The sequence below is a fragment of the Saccopteryx bilineata genome, chromosome 1 (assembly GCF_036850765.1).
Source record: "Saccopteryx bilineata isolate mSacBil1 chromosome 1, mSacBil1_pri_phased_curated, whole genome shotgun sequence".
NCBI lineage: Eukaryota > Metazoa > Chordata > Mammalia > Chiroptera > Emballonuridae > Saccopteryx > Saccopteryx bilineata.
In genome coordinates this window covers 43,698,605-43,716,659 of record NC_089490.1, presented here as the reverse complement: position 1 = coordinate 43,716,659, position 18,055 = coordinate 43,698,605, and the positions used below count along the sequence as shown (strand labels likewise).

Sequence of the window (18,055 nt, the reverse complement as noted above, 5' to 3'; positions counted from 1 at the left end):
AGCAATATTTCAGCATTGCTGGCAAGATAATACACTCCGATTCAGGCTCCGTTGTTTTCTGCCAGTCCTTTAGCACACTTCTGAATGTGTTTGGGCTTCTCCTTTGGGTTGCTTGTGAAGCTGTTACAGTTCTACACTCCAGTCACCCGGCAATGCCTCAGCCTCCATTGCACATCCCTAGCGCTCCCTTTTGACACTGTCTTTCAGGAAGTCCTGTAAGTCTATAATTTCTTCATAAGGCAATTTTGACAGGTTGACTCAGGTGAATATCTTTTATTTTATTTCTTCACATGAAGAGGGATTGGCTAAAGCACAACTTGCCAAGCTTTCTTTAGATATGTTGAGTGAAAGCATCATTTCATCGCCTTCTTCCCTTTGGTTTAAAACATTTGAACACTTGAAAGGGGTAGCTCTTCAGAGAAATGTTGCATATGAGAAAGGAGCAGGATTCAACTGCTTTATGAACAGTTGTATCTTGAACACTAGCATCCCCTTGTTGCCTCCTGTTCTTTTCTTCTCTCATTCTTATTCTGTAAACCACAGTGCATTGTAAATACTACGCCACAAATTCTACCAGAGGTAGTTTAACAAAAAGTGAATTACTTTAGTCTCTTCGCAAAGCAGTTTAGTTATTGTGCATGAGGACTCTTAGCTGCTTTAAGTGGTCTGCTTTCTGGAAAACATCTCCTGTGTATGTGCTTTTGTGCTAAGGAAGCAGTTGGTGTGTTTCTAACTTCTTTAATATTTAGATTCTTAACTTTTTCAATACTTAGATAATTGATAGACTTACTCTTTTTGTTTCAGTATTTTAAATGCAACGTTTTAAATGTATTGATTTATTTATGTTAGTATATATATATATTTTTTCTGAAGCTGGAAACGGGAAGAGACAGTCAGACAGACTCCCGCATGTGCCCGACCAGGATCCACCCGGCACGCCCACCAGGGGCGGATGATCTGCCCACCAGAGGGCGATGCTCTGCCCCTCTGCCGGGACCAGAGCCACTCTAGCGCCTGGGGCAGAGGCCACAGAGCCATCCCCAGCGCCCGGGCCATCTTTGCTCCAATGGAGCCTTGGCTGCGGGAGGGGAAGAGAGAGACAGAGAGGAAGGAGGGGAGGCGGTGGAGAAGCAAATGGGCGCTTCTCCTATGTGCCCTGGCCGGGAATCGAACCCGGGTTCCCTGCACGCCAGGCCGACGCTCTACCGCTGAGCCAACCGGCCAGGGCCTATTTATGTTAGTATTTTATAGTAGCTGGATATATCTGGCATCTTTAAATTCTCCAGAGAATGTTATAAAAGCTAATACTTTATGTTCTTAAAAATATCCTTATCTTATGCTTTTTGTATTGATGATATATACAAAGTAACACATCTTATAAGAATCCATGGCCCTTTTGTGGCCTTAAATAGCTAACAAGTCTTATTAAAAGCTAACTTGCTCTTAAGAAGTGGCTTAAAGTATGAAGAATGTGATTTAAAAAAAATTATTATTTCAATTAACATTTTGAAATAACTATGCAAAAAGAAAGATTCTTTACAAGTTTACCTGAACTGGAATTCTAAGAGACTGGTGAGTTGTGCGGTAGTATGTGTCTTTATGTTGAGGATTTGTAAGCTCTGAACAAATACCTCTGAGGAAGTAGAATAAAGGAAGCCTCCAAGTTTGTGTATTAATATTGTATCAAAGCTAAGCAGGCGCATTATTTGTGTTTAGTCCTCGTTTCTAATGTGCCACTTTTTTCTAGATGGGAAATCCTGGGGAGCCTGGCTTAAGGGGGCCGGAAGGAGGTCGGGGGCTCCCTGGAGTGGAAGGACCAAAAGGACCGGCTGGACCACGAGGCGTGCAGGGAGAACAGGGTGCCACCGGCCTGCCTGGTATCCAGGGCCCTCCAGTGAGTGGTGGGGGTCCCTGTGGCTTCTCTGTGGAGACCCCATCCCATAGTACAAGGGCTCAGGGCAGCCTGGCTAGACAGACAGTGGGTCCTGAGCAGCGTGGGCAAGTTGTCTTGTTGTAAATCCAGCCACCTGGTTCCTGCCAAGCTGTCAGTTTACCATTTAACACCATCATGTTTATGGTTCCATGTGTAAACTGCCTTCTTTCTTTTCTGCCCCAGGGGAGAGCACCAACAGATCAGCACATTAAACAGGTTTGCATGAGAGTCATGCAAGGTAAGTCAGTCATAATGGCTTGATTTTTTGTGTGTGCTTTAAAGGAGGGAGATTTTAGAAGATCCTAATGTCGATTCTGTTTTATCCAAGTTGATGTCATCATAATATCTTATAGCCTCAAAGAAAAAGGAAAATACTACTTTTCTGGATAAGCTGTTGTTTGTTTGTTTTTGTTTATTTTTGTCAAGGATATTAATTTACAAGAAAGTACACACACACACACACACACACACACACACACACACACACAGACTTTTCCCCTCTGAAACAGCAATTCTGAAGCATCTTTCCTTCTTCAACTCCCTGTCACTCAGTGAGCACCCAGCACAGACCGAGGCTCTCTCTGTAGATCATATGAGAAGTCATCAACAAACTCCATGCCCATAAGCAGCATAAGGACATTATGGCTACTCATGTACCACCTTAACTGAAAATCAATAACTAGTATTTTACCAGAATGGTGATATGTCTTCACACTTGTTCACCTTTACCTAAATGTTTTTGTAGCTATGGTGATTGCTGTTTGTCAAAGCTATTTCAGAGTGGGTGTAATTCTGAAACCACACTGAAAATGAAGATGTACAAAGCCTCCTATAACTGGGGAGACCCTGCAACCCTGGGACCTGCTTACAAATAATTATCTTATTCTGGTTGGAACCACTTCTGGCAGAAAGAAATGCTCTTCTTTGTCTGCCCATGAGCTAGTCTAATTTGTCTCAGAGTCTTGTAGCCTTTTCCAGAACGGAATTGCTGCCACCTCTGTATTTGAAAACTAACACTAGTCTTTTCATTGCAGGCTTTTTGTTTTGAAATGCTATTTCAATTTTAAACATCGCATATCTAGAAAATTATGATTTTATGCTAACTCTTACTTGTGTGAGGGAAATTTAGGATTTGCGCATTGAAATGATTTTAAAATGTTGGTTAGAAATGTGTTTCCAATTCATATTCTTCTTCACACTTTAAAGCTTTGAAAAATATCACGTTAGGATATTTTTCGTAGAATATTTTAATGCAAAAGTTGTCTCGTTCTCCATGGTTTTAGTGGGTGATTCTTCATCTATTTAATGGTTCCTGAAAAAGCCCAAACAGTTATTAATTTTTGTGACAGACTGTGATCATTCCCAAGAAGTGGGCTATTTAAAAATATTCATTATCTATTCCAAGCATGAACAAAACTTCTGAGAAGGAGAATTCATAAGAAAGCATGAGTCCTCAGAATATTTCAAGTTACTAAATACCTTTAAACTCAAAATGTGAGGCTAGGCCTCTAATGGTGTCTTAATACTAATTCTGGACAATGTGGGTGGCTTTTTAAAAAGCTTCTGGGCATTCATGTGTACCTATGTGAAGAAAGTCACTTCTTCCCATCCTGGGTTTTTAGATTACAAGTCAGGATTCAGGTGACACATTCATTCTTTTAGAACACCATTCACCTCTCAAAGCCTTGAAGTTTAAGGGTTTTCTTTAAAATCCCTGTCCTCGTCCCTGGTCTCAGAACAGCAGGACCAAATATATCCAGAGCTTGCTGAATAATAGCGCCCCAGGGAAGCTTTCTGGCAGAGGGCCCATCGAGAAATGATCCAACTTTATTCATTCCTCACCACCGGTTTTGAAGTTCTGATGACACTTTTTTTTTTTTTTTTTAAAGGCACTTGAAATACCTTTCATTTGTATTACTTTCAGGTTTTTTACTTTTATGGGCTGTTTTGTTATTGTCGTTTAGAGCATCTTGCTGAGATGGCTGCTAGCCTTAAGCGTCCAGACTCCGGAGCTTCCGGCCTCCCTGGGAGGCCTGGACTCCCTGGTCCACCGGGACCCCCTGGAGAGAATGGCTTCCCAGGCCAGATGGGACTTCGGGGCCTCCCAGGCATTAAAGGTCCCCCTGGGGCTCTTGGTTTGAAGGGTCCTAAAGGTAAGCCTCTTTGCCCAAGTGGAACCAAAGAACAACCACGATCCTTTTGTAGATGTATTCACAGGCCCTGCCAAATTTCAGCTATCCTGTGAGAGAAGATGCATTCTTCTGGTTTGCAATGGTGATTGTAAAGACTAGGAAACTGTTATATGGTATTCTCTTGACCTTGCTATACGACAGCAGCGGACCGAACACTAGCATTAAGGTCCTTTGACTTTCCATACTGATCTTTTCCAGTTACCCTGTGCCTTGGTCATAGTTCCAAATAAGTTTTACAGGACCTAGTAACGGATCATTCACCTATTTTTTTTTCCAACTAAAAATTATTATAGAGGTCTTCTAAGATGACAAACAGCCTTACAGTGTTTGTATCTGTTACTTAAACTAACAGAATTGGTTGGAAGTACATAAGAAAAATTATACCATCAGTTGAAGTTGCCTCTCCTTCTTCTAAAAGTGGCCATCGGTTTTGATGGGTTGCTATTCAGCTTCGAAGTAAAATCTACCTTTATTCCCACTTTAATATGTGAGGAAGTATGAGAGAGCTTGTTTCTTCCGCACCCCCCCACCCCTTTTTTTTGTATTTTTCTGAAGTTGGAAACAGGGAGGCAGTCAGACAGACTCCAGCATGCGCCCGACCGGGATCCACCCGGCATGCCCACCAGGGCGTTGCTCTGTTGCAACTAGAAACATTCTAGTGCCTGAGGCAGAAGCCATGGAGCCATCCTCAGCGCCTGGGCCAACTTTGCTCCAATGGAGCCTTGGCTGCGGGAGGAGAAGAGAGAGAGAGAGAGGAAGAAGAGGGGGAGGGGTGGAGAAGCAGATGGGCGCTTCTCTTGTGTGCCGTGCCCGGGAGTCGAACCCGGGACTCCTGCATGCCAGGCCGATGCTCTACCACTGAGCCAACTGGCCAGGGCTGTTTCTTCCCCTTTTACTTAAAGCACACTAAGCCCTTGGACCCAGTATTTTTTTCAGAAAAATGGGGTTGTGTGTTGGGTATTACATAGGACTTGCTGGACTGTTGTCTCAGATGGCATTTGCTAGTTGAGGTAAGTATGTCAGCTTGGGGTGTATGTGCTCTGGATAAACTTTAGAGAGGACTGAATAAAGTGAGGGCTTGCTATATCATGATGAGTGACTGGGAGCTTTCCAGGGAAGTTCAGAAAGGTGAAATATCAAAATGTCAAAAACGAAAGAAGGACTTCTGTTTTTTAAATGGTGGTGCTGCAATTAGGACTAGATATAATGATGTGAATGGTCAGAGGGCAAGCAAGCTGTCTTTTTTGGATCTATAAATGAATTACCGATCCATTTAGCTAACTATACCCTCAGCTGGAGTAATTTTGTTAATTACATTTTTTTTTTTTTTTTTTTTTGGCATGTGCCTGCTAATAAATGAGCCCTAATTGGGGCCTCTTGTAAGCCTGGCACGATTTCAAAGCTTTCAGAGGCTGGGTAACATCAAATATGGAGAGAGCTTAGAGTTCATCTTCAAGAGAGCTGCAGAAACATTTTGTCTGAGAAAGTCACACATTCATCTTTGTCTTGCTTTCCGTTATTAGTTTAGGAACTCAGGCTGGAGGTGCTTTCTCTACGGTTAGTTCCTATTCATTCAGTAAACCATTTCTAAGAAACTCCTCTGCTGTGGGTGATCATTGACTTTGTCGGCTTTGTTGTGCCAGAGGCTGCGATGCCTCCTTGGCTGTGGGGAGTTCACGCAGGAGCAGTGGTTCTGAGGGAGCGGCCCTGGTGCATCAGCCTCGCCAGGGACCTTGGTAGGAGTCCAGATTCTCCAGCCCACCCCAGACCCACCGATCTGGAACGCTGGAGGTGGGGCTCAGCAGTCTGCATTCTCCCAAGAGGCCAGACGATTCTGATGCGGCTAAATGCATGTGTCCCATTTTCCTACTGAAAAGGCACATCTTAAAGGGACTGTAGAAAGCATAGCCCTATAGTCTTTGGCTAAAAGGAAGTCTATATTTGGATGGAGCCTAAGTTTGCACTAGTAACGGAATTCTCCCTAAGTTCCATCTGACTCCTTAAAGGAACGAGAATGTCCTTTGACTTACAGTGTTAGCATGTCTGCCTACAGCTGTGTTTCTCAGGCTGGCCGCACACTGGGACCACCTGAGGAGCTGTCGGAATGACTCATGTCTGGGTCCCATTCCCAGAGGTTCTGATTTAATTGGTCTGGGCACTGGGATTTAAAAGTGTACCCCAGGTGATGTTAATGTGCAACCGGGCTGAGAACCACTGGAAACAAAGATGAAATGTTCAGGAAACTTTCTGTTCTTAATGCTCTTAATAGTACCGAACTGTGACTGGGTTAGGCTGGGTTAGCCCTAGCAGATAAACCTCATTTTGTGGGGAAGAAATATATATATATATATATATTTCTATATTTGGAACCTGGAAAACATCTCCACCACTAAGTCCATTGTGAAGCATAGCTTGATCATATAAGGGATTTCCCCATAATTTTCCTTCAGTATTTACGACACAGTCTACAATCTAGAAATGATATAGTTACTTTCTAAAAGACTTTTTCTCTCCAGCTCCCTCTATCCCTTTCTTGTCATTGGATTCCTTTAAGTCAGCATCTCTTCTTGGTTTTATTTCTTAAAATTTGGGTTGTGTACTGAAAAAAGTAATCAGATTTTCTTTATCAATCAAACTGTCACACATTTGGAAATGTATGATTCTAGGTAACTGGACTTGACCTTTCTTGTCCCACCACATACATGAACAATGGCATTTAATAAAAAACATAAAATGTTTTACTATCCAAAGGTTATAGATCGAATTTCCCCTGAGAATAAACACACCATTTACGACATAAATGTTCAGCCTATTATTGAAGGGATATATGTCATTGTCACGTGTTGCCTTTTCCTTCTGCCCAATAAAGACGGGACAGGATGAGTCCTGCCCTAGCTGTCCTGCCATATTGTCGTTTTGAGCTTCTTTTTCTAGAGAAATTGGCACATAAATAACAAAAGAAATGTTTTATTAAAGCTCTAATAGCTCAGGCTGTATCTTATCTAAATCCTTGTTTTTCTCCTAAAAAATTACTCTGAAAAACACAGTGGAACATTTTCAATCAGAGCTATTAGAAATAGGTCTCAAATCAGACTCAAAGCTTAGTAGTCATTTATATCCATTTTTGTTTGTTTCTCATCAACATGTTTTAAATAATATTACACCAACACGTTAGGACCAAGGCCCATGCACTATGCACATTTTATATGTATTCTCACAAGAGAGACATCTAACTGCCCTTGTGTTCACTTTCCTTAGTGTTCAGTGTTCCGTGTCATAAATACCATTTTTAAATGTTCACGGTAGGGGTTGGTTTTAAGTCCTTATGAGTAAAGCTGTGTATTTCTTCAGCTATTTCATGTGAGTCAGACAGACATGTCAATATGTAAATGAAGGTTTGAGAAAGTACAATCTCAGCTGTGACTAACACTTTTAAAAATAATAAGCTGCTCGCAAGAAGATAGACCATCAATTATAGCTTTCACATACGTGAAATAAATAGCAACTATGGAGTGAAGAGAATTTATTTGGGTTTAGCCACTCCGTCAATAATGAGCTGTTTTTCTACCCTAACTGCATACTTTCTTTCATACCTTATCTAAAGCTGATTTTACAAACTCTTTTTATGTATCTCCTGACACTGTAGGCTAACAAAGGTAGACCTTTATTTAGTGCCTTGAGCTGCTTTTCGAACACCCAGAAGGCCTGAGCAGGTTTGAAAGAGCACATGAACCCTGGTGACAGACAGGACCGGGCAGGGGAGTGGCAGTTTGACATGTGGCTGTCTTGAAACCTATCTAAAATGTGTTCTCCTGTGACCGATCACCAAAACACAGCATCACCACCGCGCTGTGCTCCTCTCCCTTGCAAGCACCATCTTAAAGCTGTCGCGGCTTCACGCTGGAATGTGTCTAACTTCCACTAGCTGTCAGAGGGTTGCATTTTAATTTATAATCTTCATCTCCTATGTATAAAAAATACAGCACATTTAAAGATTCTCTTCTAATTGCCAGTCTTCAGAATTATAGTGATATGACATTTAAATTGCTAAGTTAACAAGAGTACTTGCTTCAGCTGTTAGTTTTAAAAATGCCAATTGTCATAGCTTCCTCATACAATAAGGCTACCCTGATGAAGAGTGTGAAAGAAAAACTAGCTTATATGAATATGAGTTCATCCTGAGCTCTGTATCCTTACACAGTATTTCTATACCTTTAAATTGTTTTGAAAATGTAGTCTATTCATCATAAGAAATACTCACCCAAGGACATTCACAGTTAAAATCAAAAGTACGATTACTACCTAAACATTCCTTCATCATTTGAGATAGCTGACTGACTAATGCATCGATGGCTATACAGACATGCTGCCTCTTTTTGTTCTATACGTACCTTCGGTTTTTAGAATATAACAAAGACCTTTTCTTTTAATGAGGTTGGGCTGACACATGTTTGGGAAAAATGATTATGTATAGAATTCATTACAAAATACCACTGTATTTTTTTAAAGTGTAGAAAATACCATAATACTAGACTAATGAGATAGTAGAATAATGCCATGTCCCAGGAGCAGGAGAAGTCATTTAGGAGCAATTAAATAAGGTATTAGAGCACTTGGTTAATGAGGCCAAGTTTCTGGGTTTGGTCTCTGCAGGGGCCTGGGTGATTAATGCAGCTTTGCTCTGTGACTGTGATTCCCTAAATTTAGTCAACTTACTTGCAAAGACACATGGTTGGTTGCACTCCAAAGAATATTCTATGTAAATAATGAGTCCATAGGAAAATGTAGGTACTTTTGAGAGCACACTTTAAATTTTGGAAATTCATTAATTTTTTTTGGTAATACTAAATCTAAATTATTCAAGAATTTTAAAAAGTATAAAAAGATATACATATTTAGTAAAGAGTTTCTCTGCCACCCCTGTCTCCCATTTGCTGAAGTTCTTTTATTCTTCCCATTAGGTCAGCGGTAGAAATACATATTTTATTTAAAAATGTATTGTATAATAAATATGTATAATAAATATGTATTTTCGACCCACAGGTTGAGAACTGCTGCATTAGGTCACTATTATTAATTTCTTACACATTTTTACCAACAATGATACGCAAGACCATATAAATATAGTATATTTTCCCTAGATTCTTTAATAAACAAATCATATTGTCCTGTACTCAGTAATCTGGACCTTGCATTTTTCATTTAACAGTGTCTTAGAGATCATTTCAAAGACCCTCCTGATTCTTCACAGCTGCATAGTATTCCATTCTGTGGAAGTACCACAATGTATTTAACTTTTTAATGGACATTTGGATTATTTTCAATCTTCTGCTTTTATAGTAAGGCTGCAGTGAACACCACTGCATGTATTTTATTTTTGTACCAATATCAGCATAAGCTCTATCTCTCTAGGATAAATTCTTAGAAGTGTAATTTCTGGCTAAAATGGTACTTCCATTTGTATTTTTTTTTTTTTTTGTATTTTTCTGAAGCTGGAAATGGGGAGAGACAGTCAGACAGACTCCCGCACGCGCCCGACTGGGATCTACCCAGCACGCCCACCAGGGGGCGACGCTCTGCCCACCAGGGGGCGATGCTCTGCCCCTCCAGGGCGTCGCTCTGTTGCGACCAGAGCCACTCTAGCGCCTGGGGCAGAGGCCAAGGAGCCATCCCCAGCGCCCGGGCCATCTTTTGCTCCAATGGAGCCTTGGCTGCGGGAGGGGAAGAGAGAGACAGAGAGGAAGGAGAGGGGGAGGGGTGGAGAAGCAGATGGGCGCTTCTCCTGTGTGCCGTGGCCGGAAATCGAACCCGGGACTTCTGCACGCCAGGCCGACGCTCTACCACTGAGCCAACCGGCCAGGGCCTCCATTTGTATTTTTGATAAATATTCTCAGATTACACTCCAAGAGACTGAACCAATTTATACTTTTATCAGCAATGTGTAATAGTGTACTTTTCCACAGTTTACTAGCATATGTTTAATTACACTTTGGGAATTTTTGCTGATCATACAAGTCAAAATAGCATCTTTGTCATTCTAAATTCACATTAATTGTTATGAGAGTGAAGTTAGGGATTTCTAAAACACATTTAAGAGTATTTTTATTTCCTTTTACTGACTTTCTTGCTCATGTGTTCTGTTTATTTTTATTGTATCATTGCCTTTTTGTATTGGTTTCAGGGACTCTTCATATTAGAGTTAAAACTCTTTCTGCCATAACAAAAAGGCCACCTTGAATCTGAGGTTATAAAATAATTCTCCCTTGTTTTCTTCTGGTTCTTAAATTACATTTAAAATATCTGATACATTTGCAATTTATCCTGGATTGTGGCATGAGGAATATGTCCAACATTTTTTATTTCAAGTAGGCTACCCACTTTTACAACACTATTTATTGAATTATTCAACTTTTTCCCAATTTAAGATGCACCTTTATTAGAAACCAAATTCTTGTATGTATTTGGGCCTGTTTTTAGAGTTAGTTTTTATTCTGCCTCACAGGTCTGTCTACTCATGTACCAGTCCCCCAATGGTTTTTATTTATTTATTTATATTTATTATTATTTTTTCTGAAGGTGGAAATGGGGAGAGACAGTCAGACTCCCGCATGCGCCCGACTGGGATCCACCCGGCACGCCCACCAGGGGCGATGCTCTGCCCACCAGGGGGCGATGCTCTGCCCCTCCGGGGGGTCGCTCTGCCGCGACCAGAGCCACTCTAGCGCCTGGGGCAGAGGCCAAGGAGCCATCCCCAGCGCCCGGACCTCTTTGCTCCAATGGAGCCTTGGCTGCGGGAGGGGAAGAGAGAGACAGAGAGGAAGGAGGGGGTGGGGGTGGAGAAGCAAATGGGTGCTTCTCCTGTGTGCCCTGGCCGGGAATCGAACCTGGGTCCCCCGCACACCAGGCCGACGCTCTACCACTGAGCCAACCGGCCAGGGCCCCCCAATGGTTTTTAATGGTTAATATTGTGTAGGATTCACTCCTTTCAAGTTGCTTTTCTTTTTTGGAGTTCTTCCAGCTATTCTGATTTATGTGTTTTTCCATACAAACTTCAGAATCACCTCTCTGTATTTTTATTGAGATCACGAGGAAAACTCAGCTTAGGGAGAACTGACAACTGTTTATGTTGACCTTGTTCTGCATTAAAACATTTCCCCAGTCTTTTTGTATCTTTTAGTAAAGTTAAGTATTTTTTGTGTTGGATTTGCATATTTTGGATTAAACTTATTCCCAGTATTTACGATTTTAATTGCTGTTATTAGTAGGTATTGTTATTTCACTTCTCCTTACTGGTTGTTGTCTATATGAAAATGATTGATTCCTATATATTAATTTTGCATCTTGCTACTTTCCTGAATTATCTTACTGTTTGTAGTAGATTTTGAGTTGATTTTCCAGGGTTTAAGATACATACTCCTATCACCTGAAATGGATATTTTTAATTACTCACACCAAATGGTAAATAATAGTGATAAAGTGGGCATATTCATAACGAGTGTAGTGGAACTGCTTATCATGTTTTTCATTAAGCATCATGCTAGCTTTTGGGTTGAGAGAGAATGTACTTTTTCAAGTTAAGTAGGTAGCCATTGATTCTTATTTTATTGACCATTGCATCAAGAATGTGTGTTCAATTCTTTCAAATGTCTCTCAGCATCAATGAATATGATTGTTTGATTTTCCCCCCTTAAATCTGTTATTAAAATTAACTTGATTTTTGCCTTGCTACAATCTAGTTTGTGGCAACTTTAATGACTTCTCAATTTCAGAACTTGGGCTTATGCTTAAAGTTTAAAATTACAGAAATTTGTTTTCATAGATATATATAAAAAATTAACATTTCTCTAATGAAATGCAGGTGACTTGGGAGAAAGAGGGGAGCGTGGCCCTCCAGGAAGAGGCGCCAAGGGTTTGCCTGGAGCGACGGGTCTCCCAGGTAAGTGTGTTGTATGGCAGTGTGTTGGATGAGGTCGAGAAATTAGTATTGAACGTGTAGGCTGAACTAGATAATATTTTAAAGAAATGTTCTTTAATTACTTAAGCATATCATGTGATGATACTCAAGAATGGCTGGCATCAATTTTTCCAGACCAACTTTAATGAAGAGTTAAATTATCTCTAAATCACATCTGTATTCTTTGTGAGAAAATATATGTCAGCACATGAAATACTAATCTTTCAAATTGATGCTTTAAAAAATTATTGATCTAGCCCTATGCACTTGTTATGAATTTCTGAATGAATGGAGTCCTCTCCATTTCAAACCCAGTTGATAGTTCCCTGTTTTTTATAATTTTAACTGAAAGTCATAGCAACAGAAAGTTTATTCAAGTTTTCAAACTATTCAGGTTGTACAGAGAGTAACTGAAATTTTATTTTAAAAGCTCCTGTTTCAAACATCCCGACCCTCCATAAACCCATATCCAATACATACATGCATGCATGAATTCATACATACATAAAACAGAAAGAAATAAACCGAAACATCCCTACTTATAACTCCAGAGAGCCACACACAAGCCACATATTACTGCTGTGTCAACGGAGGCGACAAAGTAGCCTCTGTGTGAGGGCCTGGATTCTCTCACTGGGCATCTGTTCCCTCTTTACACACTGGTTACTATGTCGCCCGAGCCCAGGCTGCTACACACTCATCCCCTGGGAAGTGTCACACAATCCCAGACGGGGAGGCATCGTGGAGGAACCGGAAGGCAGTCAGTTTCAGAGCGTGAAGAACATGGTGCCTTACAATGAACTCTCCTGCGGCTGCGCGGGACGGCTCCCGAAGCCCTGGAGCTGCGGAGAGTCCGGGCGACAGGAGTTGTGCAGAAAAGGGTGGTGCTGCTTCCACAGTGGATTTGAATGACTTGTTTTAGGGGAATTGAGAAAAAGAAATGATCATTTTCTAATCCTGCCACAGGCTTATGGATTCAGTCATGGCTATAATTGCAGCCCCAAATATCATTGCTTTCTAATTATACATTTCATTGCTCCTGGGGATGGCTCTCTCTTTAAAATATGTTTAAAAAATAGGAACACATTTGGAGACAGCTCAAACACTGCCTTTCTAAAACTGTGGGCCTGTCAAGGCGTTTTCACAAACTGATCCATTTTTGTGATTGGAAAAAGAAGGAATCTACCTGGAGCCAAATGAGACCAAGAGAAGAATATTTGAAATAAGTCTGAATTCATTAATAGAAGTTTAGAAGAGATAAAAAGAAAGAGAATTTACTGAGTGCTTTTCTTTTTTATCAATGGTTACAACAAGAGATTTTAAAGCTGATAAAATACCATCATTACAATTTACTTATCTCTAGAGATACAGTAAAACTTGATAATTTTTCCTCCTATTTTGTTGAATCATTTAACAGTTCTTGAAACAGTGACTTGCACTATTGGGAAGATTTTCCTATAACAAAAATATATTACGGTTTCTGATGACTCTTTCAAAAAATCTGTTGATAATATTTTAAGCTTAATGGAAGATTGAGGGACTAGCTCTGTATAGGCAGTGTCTCAGGCCGCCCCCAGGGGGCGCATGAGCCCCCATATTCAGTAACCGCTTGGAGCCCCTGAGTCAGACTGGAAGGGGTTTACATGTGCTCCTGGGCCATCACTCTGCCAAAATAAGGCCTGGCTGATGTGCTTTTCAGTACAGGAGACATCCTTGTACGGGCAGAATGGTAAGGTGGGGCCAGCTCACCATTGGCAGCTTTCCCCGCCATCATCTTGTCTCCCCTATGAAAAAAATTAAATTTGTTTCAGCTGGTCTTGGATCTAATATTTTAAGTCAAACTTAAATTGGATTTGTTAAAAAATGTTGCGGGCTTCGTTTCTCAGGACTCTTAAGCCCCGCCCCTTCCCTTCTGCCTTTGCCCTGGCCCCTCCCTTCCCGGTGCCCCTCTGAAACCTGGTCTTTCTTTTTCTGTGCTTCTGTGACCTCACTGAGAGGATATTTGACATTATTTTTTTAAAAAATTAAGGCTAACTTTCAGAGCATGCAGTTTCTAACTTTCAGAAGCACACAGGCACCCAAAGGGCCATGTTTATCTTCTTCTTTGAGGCTCAGGCCCCGGGCTTTTCGTGGTCCGCTCTCGTTTTCTTATTTGTGCAACTACATCCAGCAGACAGCCTCCCAGGTCCGTCAAGTTCCCGGCCAAGAGCTTTTGGGGTCACTCCTCCTCTAAAGCTAGTAGGCTGCAAGTGGGCTGTTGGGAGGGTGGCCTCCACAATTCAGACATCCCAGATTCAAATCTTGACTTGGTCACTTACTAGCTTTACGACATTGGGCAAGTAACCTAATTGCCCTATGCCTCAATTTCTCCATTTATACGGTAGTGATAATGGTATATTTATGATAGCGTAATTCTGAGAAATCCAGCCATGTAAAGTGATAGCTTCTGGCCACAGTAAGTGCTCAAGGAATGTTACTGATATTGCCATTAACATAAATCCACTTGTGCTTTTTGAGGTGCATGGAGGAGGACTGGGGTCCACCGGCCCCTCCTAAAGCCCCTGCAGCCTTTTGTCCCTGTCTCGGTGGCGAGGGGGGGGGGGGGCAGGGACCAGCCCCTCCTCTGTTGGTCAGCCCCACCTCGGCATCTCAGACCTCACTTCCACAAAAATCTTCTCCGACTCCATATCACAAATGCACAGTACTGACTGGCAGTAAATTATTTCACTGATTAATTGTCCACTGAGAGGCTGGACCATTTTAAATGTCCCTGGTGGAGCTTGGAATGTGATTAACAATGTGATTGCTTGTCTCTAACAAACATAATTGTAATAGGGCTTTAGGACCTGGAGGAACCTTCAATAGTACTGTATGCAGGAGCTCTCTGGAACTTTCTAGGTAAATACATAGCTTACCTAAAAGAAAGAGGCTGCAGAACAAGGTATTTTACAACCTTTTCTGTTGCCCCTTCTGTTGGATTTGCAACTTAAACCCTCTTAAATGGAATAGAGGAAGATCATTTGGCCATTTTTCTTTGTGCTAATAGATCTGCTATAATTGAAAATAAAATGAAACCAAACCTTCATTACTTATTGATTATCAGGATCCCTTTGTGCTTTCTGGACAGTTTTAGTTCTCTGTCTTCCCTTCATATCCGTCACTTTGTTCAGGGTTAAGTATTACCATGGCCCTTTAGGGTTGCAATGATACATTGCCAAATATAAACCATAGGTTATTATTAAAACCATTTCATTGACTCTCATTTTGGCTGCAGTGCTCTGTTGTTTAAAAAGTACACATATTCTATCCGATTTGTTTTTTCTCACAGTCAGAAGTAGTCAGGGCAAATATGTAAGAAATCTGGGCTCTGGAACCAGGCCGCCAGGGTGTGGACACTGTTTTCTTCCTCACTTTCAGCCACTCTACTTCTGAGGGCTTAGTTTCTCCTCTGCACGATGGGAACAGTAACCCGCCTGCTCAGCGGAGTTATTTAGGAGGGCCTATGTTTATATTAGTACATGTAAAGCACTTAGAATAGTGCCCGGCATGTGGCAAACATTCTGCCAGTTTAGCTGTTGTTATTGTTATTCCTCTTTTTATATTTGAGGAAACAGAGTCTTATAAAGGTCACATGTCATGATGAAGTTCTCTCAGGTACTAAGAGATGGAGGCAAATATATAATATATTCTTCCTGCATCCAGGTTCACTTAGACAAAATGGTGGCTGGCTGTCCAATTATATGATTAGTTTGTCCTCGCCACGCCACTCCACCTGACCAGCATGTCTGCTAACCCGACTTTGGCACGTCCCCTAACCACTTAGTGTCTTGGTTCCCTTTCTGCCCCTTTCACAGAGCTGTGTGGATCATGTGAGAACCCCCGGACTTCAGGGTCTCCTCAACCCCTCGCCCCACCTTCAGCTTTTCACCAGAGGCCTTTAGTGGTGTCACGCACTTGGTTGGGTCGTCCTTATTCCTGCTGCCACTGAACTTTGCAATGAGTTCCTTGGCTCTCTGAGGATTAAAAAAAAAAAATCTTTAATAACGGGTCCTGACCTCCTCCATGTGCATTCAAACTCATGAAGGAAAGGAGTTAAATGAAGATCACTTGCATGTGGCCACCAGCATTGTGACTTGTGAGCTGAGGCACGTTTCTGCTTTTGGATGTGGAGGGTGGCCCTGGCTTTGTGCCGGGCCTCACTAGATGACTAGGCTATTTAGGATCCTTGGACAACGTCTGCATTTAGGTGAGCTTTCCCGGTGATATCGCATGGGCGTGGGGGAGCCCAAGCAAAGGGCACACTCAGCTTAGCATAGGGTTAGCAGTAGTCATTTATAGTGTTTCTGTTGCTGAAGCTATTTCACTTGGTTGTGGGACTCTTCCGTAAACAAACCACTTTACACCAATTTCTTAAACGTATGTGCTTTGTCATACACCACAAAAGCAAGCTCAGCATATGGTGAGAAATACAAGGAAGACCCCAGCACATAAAAAAATCTTATAAAACCAATGGGTTAATATAGAAATACCCTACTTTAATACTTAAAATTATTTGCAGGTGTTTTTTTTTTCTTTTGAAGTCTACAAAAACAGTCCCGTTCATTCTGTAGCTTGCCTGTTCTAGTGGAGTTTGGCCTCCATCAATGTACCTTGACTACCCTCTAGTGTTGACACAAAGAATGACATAGACATTCGGTATAAAAACTCATGAAATGTTTGGCAATGCCATTTTTATCAGTCTTTCAGAACGCTGTGTAGTCATTGGGCAGCAGGTGTAGCTAACATACACACCAGGCAGGCAAAGCAGAATAACACTTCAGATCTCTACTTTCTCTTCTTCCTAAGACTTGAAAAGTAACTTGTAGATACTTGTTAATGCAGCTGCTGGACTTCTTGAATGACTTGGGCAGGGATGTTGTTTTACTCCCAAGTTAAGCTCTCACACAATAATTTTGGAGCACCTTTGAGAGTAAGTGGCTACTGTCAGGACTCACCAGAGACCAATAATCTGTCATAAAGGTTGGTTTTTAAAACTTTCCCTCTGGCCATTTCTACTGGGCAAACCTTAGAAAAATATCCTTAGTGTCTTATGATAGGTAGAGCTCTAGAAGAAATTTTTATTAACCCTTGGCTATTGTGCCTCTTTCTACTTTCTGGCAATTCAGGTCCAATGAATTAAACAAAAAGTAATGTGCACACATGCGTGAGCACACACACCCTGAGCAGAGCTAGCAGATCAACAGGTATGGAAATACAGTTAGGTTAGGGGCATGCTTAAGGGCCCTTGTTTCTAACTCCAGCACTTTCTAGCTAGATGATTATGGACACTTGTTTAACCTCCCTACCTCTCAGGCTGCACACGAGGAAAATGGATCAATAATGAGCACAGTGCATAGTGCGGGGTAAAGGGTAGGCATTTTATGTGTGGGTGATGATGATGATGGTAACATCACCCAAAGCTCTAAAGGGTAACTTGCTGTCTTTGCCAGAAGGAGTAATAGGCTAGATGAGCTTATTTATAAAGTAAATCAAGGCTAGAGAGACTGGTTTTGTCAACTCCTCCATCAAAGCAGGAGCAGGACTCATCTGAAATGAACTCAGCAAGTGAAGAAAGCTCTTTTGCTAGAATGTGCTGAAATGGGGAGCCATAAACATAAAAATCTATAGTGTAAATTCTTGCTTTTTTAACAGTTTGTGTATTAGAGAATTAATCTCCTTAAATTGAAGGTTTTAGGCAGGAGGCTGACTCTTCAAATGTTAAATAGAATTTTGAATTAGTTCCTAATGTTATAAATTGAGAGATATTTATATTAAAATTCTGCTTCCTAGTTTCTCTTGAGAATTCTGAGAGATTCTGGCAGTACCGACCCCTGCTCCCTCCTGGCAGCTATTAGATGACACAGGCCACTGCTGGCATTCACCTCCAGTTTGCCACAGGCCTCACTCCTCCCTGCTGCCTCTCAAAGCCCATGTGGA

General features: G+C 41.4%; 1 protein-coding gene across 1 annotated transcript in view; it reads left to right on the top strand.

Moving 5' to 3' along the window:
- The window catches only part of COL9A1 (collagen type IX alpha 1 chain), a 95,527-nt gene that overhangs the window by 73,704 nt on the left and 3,768 nt on the right, over nt 1-18,055 (top strand). The window contains exons 34-37 of the mRNA XM_066253201.1: nt 1,748-1,894; nt 2,117-2,171; nt 3,898-4,086; nt 11,984-12,061. Coding sequence (XP_066109298.1) covers nt 1,748-1,894; nt 2,117-2,171; nt 3,898-4,086; nt 11,984-12,061 — 469 coding nt within the window. The remainder of the gene's footprint in view (nt 1-1,747; nt 1,895-2,116; nt 2,172-3,897; nt 4,087-11,983; nt 12,062-18,055) is intronic.